The 13197-nt window shown below is 44.5% G+C and overlaps 1 protein-coding gene across 5 annotated transcripts in view; it reads left to right on the forward strand.

Moving 5' to 3' along the window:
* NPHP1 (nephrocystin 1) overlaps window positions 1-13197 on the forward strand; it is a 382880-nt gene that overhangs the window by 14333 nt on the left and 355350 nt on the right. For all 5 annotated transcript variants that reach the window (XM_029594329.1, XM_029594331.1, XM_029594333.1 and 2 more), the window contains exon 2: window positions 7843-7903. In XM_029594329.1, the coding sequence (XP_029450189.1) occupies window positions 7843-7903 (61 nt within the window). The remainder of the gene's footprint in view (window positions 1-7842; window positions 7904-13197) is intronic.

The following is a 13197-nucleotide window of genomic DNA, read 5'->3' on the forward strand; positions in this document are numbered from 1 at the left end:
ACACCAGTATACAATGCGTAAGAACATAAGAAATTGCCATGCTGGGTCAGACCAAGGATCCATCAAGCCCAGCATCCTGTTTCCAACAGAGGCCAAAACCAGGCCACAAGAACCTGGCAAATACCCAAACACTAAGAAGAACCCATGCTACTGATGCAATTAATAGCAGTGGCTATTCCCTAAGTATAATTGATTAATACCTATTAATGGACTTCTCCTCCAAGAACTTATCCAAACCTTTTTTGAACCCAACTGCACTAACCACCTCCTCTGGCAACAAATTCCAGAGCTTTATTGTGCGTTGAGTGAAAAATAATTTTCCCCGATTAGTCTTAAATGTGTTACTTGCTAACTTCATGGAATGCCCCCTAGTCCTTCTATTATTCGAAAGTGTTAATAACTGAGTCACATCTACTCGTTCAAGACCTCTCATGATCTTAAAGACCTCTATCATATTCCCCCTCAGCCGTCTCTTCTCCAAGCTGAACAGCCCTAACCTCTTCAGCCTTTCCTCATAGGGGAGCTATTCCATCCCCTTTATCATTTTGGTTGCCCTTCTCTGTACCTTCTCCATCGCAACTATATCTTTTTTGAGATGCGGCGACCAGAGTTGTACACAGTATTCAAGGTGCGGTCTCACCATGGAGCGAAACAGAGGCATTATGACATTTTCTGTTCTATTATTCATTCCCTTCCTAATAATTCCTAACATTCTATTTGCTTTTTTGACTGCTGCAGCACACTGAGCCGACGATTTTAAAGTATTATCCACTATGATGCCTAGATCTATGTCTCAAAGAACTGTAAAAATGTAAAGCAGAAGAAATGATCAAATGAGGATGATTGACCTGATGGTGTGCTTTGCCCCACTCATGCAGGGCAAAGGGGAGCCTCCAGTCAACTGGTGCCATTTTGAATTTATTTTTTTCCAATTTTTTATCCACCTTTCCAGAAGATTACTTAATATGGGCAACAATCAAACATAAAATACCAAAATCAAACAATAAGAACATAAAACAGACATACTAGAACATAAGATAAAAACTGGCACAAGACTAAAGTACAAAATCAAATGAGGGCAATGGTGCAGTTTAAAATTAACATTTGGAAGCTAAATATGTTGTCACCTAAATATTTAAAACAGCCAATGAATAAAAATAAGATATATGGAGCCTGTGATGTAAGCACAAGAACAGAAGTACGACTGGACTTCTTGTTTAAAACTATTTGAAAGCTATCCCAAACAGCCAGATCTTTACTGAGTTCTGAAATTTTAGGTAATCCTGAAAAAAATATAACTTCTTTTGGAGAGGAATCCTGTACAAATATGGCACCAGTGGAGCAAGAGTGACTGAAGGATCCCACATGGACACGTGATTTACTGCAGGTGTGAGCATGCTCAATGAAGCTCAGTCAAAGTTCTAGAAACTTTGACATAAGTTTTTCATGCCTGGCTCCATCTGATGATGTCACCCAAGTGTGAGGACTGGTATCCTGCTTGTCCTCAGAGAATGAGATATATGGCTAAAGTTTAGCCAGATAAGTGCCCAAAATATTCAAAAGTTAGCATTTAGCCAGATAATTTAACTGAAATGATCTTAGGTCTGACAATACTTAAGTAAGTTCTTTTTATGCAGCATAAAAGACCATACATAAAGCAGGTGCAAATAAAAACATAAAGTTGTTAGTTGAAAACCAAAGCTAAGCTTCCTTATTTCAACAACAGGTACAGTATTTATTTTTCTAAGTTTGTTTTACTTATGTATGTATTGTTTCTTTTGTTTTCTAGCTTGATAATTTGAATGATACTTTAAATCAACAACAGGAAGCTCTAGAACCTGCCAACAAGATTGACATCTATCACACCAAATATTCTTCTAAAAGGAAACATAATCTGAATTGCAATTAAAATTGTGAGGTCCATATTCAGAGGCATTTAGCCAGATAACTCTTATCTGGCTAAATGCTGACTTTTGAATATTATGGGCACTTCTCTGGCTAAACTTTAGCCATATATATCTCATTCTCTGAGGACAAGCAGGATGCCAGTCCTCATACATGGGTGACATCATCAGATGGAGCCAGGCACGAAAAACTAATGTCAAAGTTTCTAGAACTTTGACTGAGCCTCATTTAGCATGCTCACACATGCACGATATCATGCATCCATGTGGGTTCCTTCAGTCTCTTTTCTGTGGAGCCTTGCATCTCGCGGGTGGATGAACCTCTAAAGTTTTTAAAAGTTTGCAATTACTTTTTTCTCGTGATTCCTTTTTGCATTCCTTGTTAGTGTCCTAGATAGGTTTTATAAACGTTTTTAGGTAAGTTTATTTTCATTGTTTGTGTCCTGGGACGGTGGTGCACTTGGTGCCCGCTTGCCTCCATCTGTTTCAATCTCGTGGCCCTTTTGTTTAAGCAATGACATGTCCACTTCTGGTTTTAAGCAATGCCCCAAGTGTACGAGGACCATGTCTATCATGAATCTCCATGATAGCTGTGTCCTCTGCCTTGGGGTATCGCATGACATTTGGGATTGCAGCAAGTGCACCAAATGACCCCGAAGGGATGTAAGATCCAGCTCCATAAGATAGAGCCAGAGAAGACCAATCCATTGACATCAGCATTGGAGGCATTGGCATAGAGGGACTTTGGAGCCACACCAATGGACACTGAGTCATTGACATCGGTGGGGCCACTTGTTCTGTCGAGGTCATCGGCTGAGAGGGATGCCAGAGATCAGCCATCTTCTGGCTTCTCCAGATTGAGGATGTCTGATTTGTCTTTCTTGACATAGACACCAGGGAAGGACCGATACGAGCATGGAGGAAAGTCTACAAAGCATTGGCATCAGTCCCTGTCACTGCACAGTGCTGGGCATGGGGATGCACCAGTTTCTGCTGTGATGTCCTTGAAGCAACCCTATGGCAAGAATAGCCATTCCTGCATTAATGCCACTTGTATGCCACAGTCTCCATTGGCCCCAATACCCACCACCGATCCGAAGAGGATCTGATTACACCTCCTGGCTCCCAGCCTGTCCTGGCATTGGTGATTTTCAAGTAGGAATTGGAGAGGCGCATGCAGCTGACCATGAAGAGTGCAATGTGAGACCTCAGTGTTGGCACATCGACAGCACCGACACCAGCACAGTCGTTCCTCTTGCTCGAATTCCTGTATGCGCTTATCGTCGTGTTACCGACCCAGTCCCAGGTCACTGGAATTATTTCAGATTTGTGATGGGAAAGCAGCACTTCCAAGTATTGTGTTCTGCCGTTTGGACTCGTGTCAGCCTCATGTGTCTTTACGAAATGCCTAGCCAGGGTGGCGGTGCATATTCGCAGACTGGAAGTTCATGTTTTCTCGTATCTGGATGATTGGCTGGTTAAGAGCACCTCTCGGGCAGGTGCCGATGAGTCCATGTGCTCAACCATCCATGTGCTGGAGACACTAGGATTCATTGTCAACTACCTCAAGTCCCATCTTAGCTCATCATCACAATTGGACTTCATTGGAGCCCTGCTAGACACAGCTCAGTTCAAGGATATCCTGCCCCATCAACGGGCCATCAATCTGATGACCATCGCGGCGTGCAGCATGTACAATACCTGAATGTAATCCACTTTGAAGTACTGAAAAAAGTGCAAAAAGCGGAATATAAATCCAAATAAATAAATAAACAATACACGTCACTCCCTTGGCACATTTAAACATACAAAAGTCCCAATGAACCTTGAGGTTGCAGTGACTACAAGCCACTCAGGACCTCTGGGATTGCATCTGAGTCTCACCATCTCTCCAGGACTCTTTGCTCTGGTGGAAGGAAATTTCAGATCGGGAAAGACAGGTATTCTTCCAAAGTCCTCCCACCCAAATTGTCCTAACTATGGATGCATCCAGCCTGGGCTCATGAAGATGCATCCAGCCTGGGCTCATGAAGATGGACTCAGCACCCAAGGCCTATGGTCTGTTTTATGGTTTAGCGGTGTTTGGGTGGATTCTTAGGTACTGTGGCAGATGACCACGCCCACAGGGAGGAGCCCCGTGGGGAGCTACAGTACTGGGCTAGACTCAGGACGCAGAAACACAGAGTTAGATCTTTTATTATACAGCGGAAGTGTACCAACAGAGGTGGCAGTAGTAAGTTGATCCAGAGGTAGCAGTCCAGGGACCCTTGGCAGAGGGAACCCATCTCACCAAGTTGGTATAGACTGAGAATTAGATTACTCACTAGATGGTAGCTGTAAGATTGGCGATTCCACCAGGCTGAAGTAGATGGTAACAGGCACCGAGGCAGGGCAAGCAGGCCCTCGAGGAGCGAGTACCTGATCCCAGTAAAGCACCTGAAATAAAGCAGAGGGCCCCCGAGGAGCAGGTACCCAGGTTAGAGAATACCCCGAAGGGCAGAGAGAGTTTCCAGCGGCAGCACGGAAGCGGCAGAGTAGCTTAGACCGGACGAATCCAATCCTTGCTAACTCAGTGAGCTAGCACATAAGTACAGGCTAAATACCCGGATGGCGTGACGTCACTTGAGGGGGATGCCCTCGAGGTTTGTGCCATAGCTGGAATAAAGACGTGGGTAGCGCATGTGCACCCTAGTAGGCCCTTGGGAGGAAAATGGTGGGAGGCATCTGCACCCTAGTAGGCCCTTGGGAGGAAAATGGTGGGAGGCAAAGCCATAGCCGTTCCGGGGACGCTGGAGAGGGTGGCTTGCAGACACGGTGGTAGCCATCTTCCCAAGGTAAGTGAGAGGAGCCGAGAAAAAGGTGAGGCATAAGGGGCAAAGCCGTCTGACCCCGACGGACGCAACAGTCTGCTTAGGAAAGTCTCTATGAAATCAATTTCCTGGAGCTCCAGGTGATCAGATACATGTTGTAGGCTTTCAGAGATTGACTATCCAACAAAATTGTTCTGAAACAGACAGACTAGTGGCAGTGTGGTATGTCAACAAGCAGGGAGGTATGGGATCATACCTCCTGTGTCAGGAAGCGGTCCAGATCTGGTCATAGGCCCTCTCCCATGGAATGATGTTCAGGCTCTATACCGAGGATGTCTGAGTTGTGCTTTCAGGCCCCACAATTGTTCTTTAGACCAAGGGATCATGAATCGGATCTTCTGCCTCTGGGAAAACTCGGATGTGGATCTCATTGCAGCACCTTGGAACAGGAAAGTTTCTCAGTCCTGCTCCTTGTGCAGGACATGCAGCAAACCTTCTCCTGCCTTTGGGTCGAGAGTCTCTTATATGCGTATCCTCCAGTTCCACTGGTAGCAAAGACTCTCTTGAAGCTTCGTAAGGGCAAAGGGACTATGATCCTCAAAGACCCTCATTGGCCAAGACAGGCTTGGTTTCTACTCCTTAGGGAGCTGTCCATACAGCAACCGATCAGGCTTAGGGATTTCCCCAGATCTCATCACCCAGGGTTGAGGCAGGTTAGACATCCCAACCTCCATTCACAGTCTGGATGTTGAGCCAGAAAGGATGAATTGGAGAGGAGCTTGCTAATCACCCATATGTGAGGACTAGCATCCTGCTTATCCTGGGATAAAGCAAAATTGCTTACCTTGTAATAGATGTTATCCCAGGACAGCAGGATGTAGTCCTCACGAAACCCACCCGCCACCCCACGGAGTTGGGTCCGATACGTTTTATTATTTTATTTTTGCTAACGCTCATTGCTACATGCGAGACTGAAGGGAGACCCCTGTGGCTCGAGCAATCATGGCATGCTGGGCATGCTCTGTGTGCCAGTCAAACATTTACTGAAACTTTGACAGAAAGTTTTCCGTGATAGGGCTCCGTCAGTGATGTCACCCATATGTGAGGACTACATCCTGCTGTTCTGGGATAACTCCTATTACAAGGTAAGCAATTTTGCTTTTCTGCTGATCCTTGCCCTTCTGAGATTTATTTTATTTTATTTATTTAGTGCTTTTTTATATCGACATTCATGATACAGATCATATCATATCGGTTTACAAGGAACAGGAGTTATAACATTAACTTAAACATAGAGGAAAAGGCAAAAGTTATATTAAAACAGGGTACTGGAACTGGGGAGAGGAGCCAGTAGCAGAAGGTAACTCGGTAACTATAACAATAACAAATCATTTACAATGTTGGTAATGGAGTGCATTGAATAGAAGGCAATTGGTATATGAAGGGCCTGAGTTAAGGGAAGGCTTGTTGAAACAGCCAGGTCTTGAGTTTTTTCCTGAAGGTCAACAGGCAGGGTTCTTGTCTGAGATCAGAGGGAATAGCATTCCTGATAGCTGGCCCCACTGTGGGGAAGGCCCATTCTCTAGTGGCTGAATGAAGGGTGGATTTGGTTGGCGGGGTATGCAAAGATCCTTTGTAAGCTTCTCTGATAGGTCTAGAAGAGGTGTGGAGTCTGAGTGGGCATTGAAGATCGATGGGGATCTGGTTGTGAATGGTTTTGTGAATGATGGTGAGGGACTTGTGTAGGATTCTAAAGCTTATAGGTAGCCAGTGCAGATTTTTGAGGATGGGCGTGTTGGTATTTGTTAGGATTCTAGCGGCCGTGTTTTGAAGCATCTGAAGAGGTTTAGTGGAAGAGGTGGGGAGACCTAGCAGAATAGAGTTGCAATAGATAGAGACCCTCATTAAATAGGAGCAAACAAACAAAAGGCCACTGTCCTGAAGTCGACTAAGCAGTGTGACATGGTGATAGCCAAAGCCAGAAGAATGCTAGGTTGCATAGAGAGAGGAATATCTAGTAAGAAAAAGGAAGTGATAATCCCCTTGTATAGGTCCTTGGTGAGGCCTCACCTGGAATACTGTGTTCATTTCTGGAGACAGTATCTCAAAGGAGACAGAGACAGGATGGAGGCAGTCTAGAGAAGGACGGCCAAAATGGTGGGTGGTCTCCATTGAATGACTTATGAGGAAAGATTGAAGAACCTGAATATGTATACCCTGGAGGAGAGGAGGAGCAGGGGTGATATGATACAGACCTTCAGATACATGAAAGGTTTTAATGATCCATGGTCGTCAACAAACCTTTTCCATTAGAAACAATTTAGTTGAACTAGGGGTCATGATTTGAAACTCCAGGGAGGAAGACTTAGAACCAATGTCAGGAAATATTTCTTCACTGAGAGGGTGGTGGATGCCTGGAATGCCCTTCTGGAGGAAGTGGTGAAGACTAAAACTGTGAAGGATTTCAAAGGGGCATGGGATAAACACTGTGGATCCCTAAAGGCTAGAGGATAGGAATAAATAAAATACTTGGGGGTAACCTGCACAGAGCGGCAGTTACTACCCTTAACAGAAACCTGGGGATAACCTGCACGGAGCAGCAGGTATTACCTTGGGAAGCTTGCTGGGCAGACTAGATGGACCATTTTTGGTCTTTTTCTGCCATCATTACTATTTACTATATGTTACACTTGCCCCCCCCTCCCCCCTTCTTGTCTCTACTCACCCAGGAGGATATTCAAAGGACTTGGTCAGTACTGGGAGCAATTTGTGTACCAAGACTTTCCGACTGTGGGTTTGGCACCTCTACTATCTGCTGGAAACAGAGAAATACTGAGAGGCTGCAGATGACACTGTGCCTTAAGTAGACTATTTCAGCAAAGCTTTTATTCGCTGTATCCATCTGCTGGTAGGGGAGAAAAACCCATTCGTCTGGACTGGTCTGCTAAGGAAAGAAAATTAGCAGGTAAGAAACCAATTTTTTTCTTTTAATGTTAGGAGAAAGTGATATAGAACAGATACTAAAATTATGTATGACAAATTGGTGATGTCTTGTGTATGACAAACACACTTTTCTTTAGTATTTAACAATCATGTCACATAACAGATCTACTTTGTTTTTAATTTAGATGTATCCAGTTGAAGGAATCTGTCGATGCAAATAAGGAGGCACTTCAGAAGTTGAAGAAAGTAAGTACCAATGTGAAAGACCATTTTTTCTATTCTTTCTTTTAAAAATGCGCATTGATTTCCTATAAGGCACTGATTTGACAACATTTCAATTAACTCATTGAACAAGTTCATTATGAGTAATGGCAGTGCAAGTTTTCTCCAGTTGCTTGAACTATGTTCCTGAGAGATCCGTTCTCATAGGGGAAATGGGAAAGGAGTGGGGATGGGAGGGTAATTGTGAGTGTAGAGAGGGTAGATGGCAGTATATATTATCCCTGTTATTTGTACCCACTTGTTTGATGTAATTTCCAACTTTGGTTTTATGTAAACTGACGCGGTGTGTACTAGTACATGAACATCGGTATATAAAAGCCTTTAAATAAATAAATAAATAAATAAATAAATGTGCCAGTTTTTTAAAGAGTTAAAATATTATGGTTTCCGTGTTCACTTTAATGTGTGGAAAGAAAGGTCAACCAAAAATGTATAGACTGAAGCTTTTTGAGTACTGCCCACCCTCCACATAGCTAAAATACTCACTTTGTTAGACAACATTTAATGCCAAGAAATGCCAGGCTATGCATTTAGGCTGCAAACCTCCAAGGGAGAGGTACTTTATAGGAAGTGAAATTCTAAACATCTAAGAAACGCAGGATCTGAGGGATCATCATATCTGATAATCTTAAGGTGGCCAAATGGGTGGATAAAGTGACTGCAAAAGCCAGAAAGATGCTTGGCTGCACAGGGAGAGGAATGGTCAGCAGAAAAAGGGAGGTTATATTTCCCCTGTATAAGTCCCTGCTGAGACCTCATTTGGAATACTCTGTGCAGTTCTAGAGAACGCACTTTTTAAAGGATTTAAACTGGTTGGAATTGTTCCATAGGGTGGCTATTAAAATGTTCAGTGGTCTTCATTCTAAAGCAAATGGTGACACATTTAAAGATCTAAACAAGTATATCTAGAGGAAAGGCAGATATGAGATATGATAGACATTTAAATACTCCAAAGTTTCAATGCACAGAAGGTGAACTTCTTTCAACAGAAGGGGCTCTAGAATGAGGGGTCATAGGATGAAGATGATAGGGAGTACACTCAGGAATAATCTTAGGAAATATTTCTTTTAGATATATGGAACAGTCTGCCCATGGAGGTGGTGAAAACAAAAATAGTATAGGATAAACACAGGTGATCTCTGAGGGAGTATTAGGAATTGTAAGCTGAAATAGTTGGATGGATGGGCAGACTAGATAGGCCATAGTTTTTTTTCTGCCATTACATATCTGTTTCCATGTTAACTTTTTCCCATAGGGGTCGATTTTAAGACCCACACATGTACATCCATGTGCGGGTGGGTGGCCTCCGCGTGCAGGGCGGTGGCATTTTAAAAGGCCACGTGCGGAGACAGGAGTAAGGCTTCCCCAGTCCATTCCAATTACCTCTCCCGTCCTAAGCCTGCCTCCAGATACTTATTCATATGCACTACAAGTAGCCTAGTGGTTAGAGCAGTGGACTATGAACCAGGAGACCAGGGTTCAAGTGTTCCTTGTGATGTTGGGCAAGTCACTTTATCCTCCATTGCCTCAGGTACAAACTTACAGGCCGATTCAGTAAAGTCCGCGGGAGAGCGGACGAACGTCCACTCTCCCGGTGCGCGCGATTCAGTATTCAAATTAGGTGGTGCAGTAGAAACGGGGAAAAGGAGGCGCTAGGGACACTAGCGCGTCCCTAGCGCCTCCTTTTAGCCTGGAGCTGCGGATTTTGCCGGAGTTGGTTCTCGAGCCCGCTGACAGCCACGGGCTCGGAAACCGGACGCCGGCAAAATTGAGCGTCCAGTTTTCGGCCCGACAGCCGCGGGCCGAATTCAAAATTTTTTTTTAACTTTTTTTACTCTTCGGGACCTCCGACTTAATATCGCCATGATATTAAGTCGGAGGGGGCACAGAAAAGCAGTTTTTACTGCTTTTCTGTGCACTTTCCCGGTGCCGGAAAAAATTAGCGCTTACCTTTGGGTCGGCGCTAATTTCTGAAAGTAAAATGTGCGGCTTGGCTGCACATTTTACTTTCTGTATCTCGCGCGCATACCTAATAGGGCCATCAACATGCATTTGCATGTTGAGGGCGCTATTAGGTGCCGCGGGTTGGACGCGTGTTTTCCTCCCCTTACTGAATAAGGGGTAAGGGAAAACGCGCGTCCAAGAGCAGGCTAACAGTGCGCACTGTACTGTATCGGCCTGTGAGATTGTAAGCCCTCTGGGGATAGGGAAATACTTACAGTACCTGAATGTAATCTGCTTTGAAGTGCTGAAAAAAAAGTGCAAAAAGCAGAATATAAAAATCATGTAAAATACAATGATCACACCTCTGAAAATGCCATCCAGTGGTCATTTAGCATTACTACTACAAAACCCTGTTAAACATTTTATCTGTCGTGGTACATGTAGATACGAACGACATAGGAAAATTTGGGAGGGAGGTTCTGGAGCCAAATTTAGGCTGTTAGGTAGAAAGCTTAAATTCAGAACATCCAGAGTAGCATTCTGTGAAATGTTCCCTGTTCCACACGCAGGTCCCCAGAGACAGGTAGAGCTTCGGAATCTCAATGCTGGATGAGACGATGGTGCAAGGAAGAGGAATTAAGTTTTGTAAGGAACAGGGGAACCTTTTGGGGAAGGGGGGAGTCTCGTCCGAAGGGATGGGCTCCAACTTAACCAGGATGGAACCAGACTGCTGGCACTAACCTTTAAAAAGGAGATAGAGCAGCTTTTAAACTAGAACAAAGAAGAAAGCTGACAGTTGCTCAGCAGCGCATGGTTCGGAGGGAGGTATCTTCAAAGGATACTAATGACGCATTAGAATTAGGGCATCCCAACAGTGAGGTTCAAATAATAAGAAAAGTAGTCCAAGTGCCTGTAACTAAACACTCACCTGAGCTAAAAAATTCTAACTTATCCCTATCAATTAAAAAGCAGAATGAAATTACGAACAAAATACACACTTTGAAATGTTTGTATGCTAATGCCAGAAGTCTAAGAAGTAAGATGGGAGAATTAGAATGTATAGCAGTAAATGATGACATAGACTTAATTGGCATCTCAGAGACATGGTGGAAGGAAGATAACCAATGGGACAGTGCTATACCAGAGTACAAATTATATCGCAATGACAGAGAGGAGCATCTGGGAGGCGGTGTGGCGCTTTATGTATGGGATGGCATAGAGTCCAACAGGATAAACATCCTGCATGAGACTAAATGCACAATCAAATCTTTATGGGTAGAAATCCCTTGTGTGTTGGGGAAGAGTATAATGATAGGAGTATACTACTGTCCACCTGGCCAAGATGGTGAGAGAGACAGTGAAATGCTAAGAGAAATTAAGGAAGCCAACCAAATTGGTATTGCAGTAATAATGGGAGATTTCAATTACCCCAATAGTGAGTGGGTAAATGTCTCATCGGGACATGCTAGAGAGATAACATTCCTTGATGGAATAAATTACAGTTTTATGGAGCAATTGGTTCAGGAACCGATGAAAGCGGGAGCAATTTTAGATCTTATTCTCAGTGGAGCATAGGATTTGGTGAGAGAGGTAACAGTGGTGGGGCCACTTGGCAATAGTGATCATAATATGATCAAATTTGAATTAACGATTGGAAGGGGGACAGTAGGCAAATTCACTGCTCTAGTGCTAAAGTTTCAAAAGGGAAACTTTGATAAAATGAGAAAAATAGTTAGAAAAAAACTGAAAGGAGCAGCTACAAAGGTAAAAAGTGTGAAAGAGGCATGGACATTGTTAAAAAAAAAACCAAACCCATTCTAGAAGCACAGTGTTACGATTCCTCCCATAGTTGGAGCTATGGGAGGCCTCTCACCTTTCTCTGGAGGCCGCTCCGAAGCCGGGGTCTCGCCTGATCTGCTTGCCCAGGTTTTGCTCCATGGCCTGGGAGGTCTTCGACGTCCTCGGGTTCTGCCTGAGGCCTGCTTCAGTCTTCGCCTGGAGTTCCTGGTTTGGGCCACGCCCTTCTCCCAAGGGATCGGCCAGCAGCTCTTCTCTGCAGTTATAGGGCCAGCCACGTGTGGCTCATCTGAACTCCTCCCAGGGAGTTGCTTGTTCCTGCACTCAGTCCTTGCTTTGGCAATGGCGCTAGTCTACCTAGGCTGTGTCTCCCTTGGACTTCCTGATGTTCCTGCTTGCTCCTGATGTTCCTGCTTGCTCCTGATGTTCCAATCCTGATGCTCCAGGATGCGGGACCCATGCCTCCGAGAGTTCCTGCTTCTGTTCTGAGTTCCTAGACTCTTGCTTCTGATTCCTAGTTCCAACTCTGGAGGACCCGAGGGGTTTCCACTACCCTGCGCTAAGTGACTTCCTGAGCTTCTCCCGCTCTTCTTGTGGTCCGCGACCAACCTCTTGGCTGTGTAGGGTGCGAAGGAGACAATGTGGTCTGCGACCATACATTGGGGCCGCCCGTTGACAATGGATTGGTAGGGCGCCTGAGGGTCCTGCTCATCCCTTTTGTTCCTGTCTTCGTCCTGAACTCCTCTGTGCTTTGCTCCAAGTTCCAAGGCCTTGCTTTCTCTGCTTCAGTCCTGTGCCAACCTGACCTCCGTCCGGCTTGCTGCCTCTGCTGCTCCCTGCGGCAGCTCCAAAAGGGCTGGGAATAGTTGTAGGACTGTTCAGAGACCACCATAATAGTGTAGGTCAACGGAGTGGCCGGGACTTGGATCATCTTCACCACTGCAAGGGCATACCTCACTTCTCTTCCACCTAGAGAGCCTTGGTATGCCAAGCCTCGTGTGCTTGCTCGAGACTGACGCTAGCCATAACACATAGTCCAGATGTATTCCACACATTAAGAAAGGTGGAAGGAAGGCAAAACGATTACTGGCATGGTTAAAAGGTGAGGTGAAAGAGGCTATTTTAGCCAGAAATTCTTCATTCAAAAATTGGAAAAAGGCTCCAACAGAAGAAAGTAGGATAAAGCATAATCGTTGGCAAGTTAAATGTAAGACATTGATAAGACAGGCTCAGAGACAATTTGAAAAGAAGTTGGCCGTAGAGGCAAAATCTCAGTAAAAACGTTTTAAAATATATCCAAAGCAGAAAGCCTGTGAGGGAGTCAGTTGGACCGTTAGATGAGCGAGGGGTTAAAGAGGCACTTAAAGAAGATAAGGCCATCGCAGAAAGATTAAACGATTTCTTTGCTTCGGTGTTTACTTCTCTCTGTAACTTCGGTGTTTACTTCTCTCTGTAACTTACCTCCCTTCTTAAATGATTAAGCTAATGTTAATCCACCTTTGTTCGATGTAAACCGA

Source organism: Rhinatrema bivittatum, chromosome 3, assembly GCF_901001135.1.
Source record: "Rhinatrema bivittatum chromosome 3, aRhiBiv1.1, whole genome shotgun sequence".
Lineage (NCBI taxonomy): Eukaryota > Metazoa > Chordata > Amphibia > Gymnophiona > Rhinatrematidae > Rhinatrema > Rhinatrema bivittatum.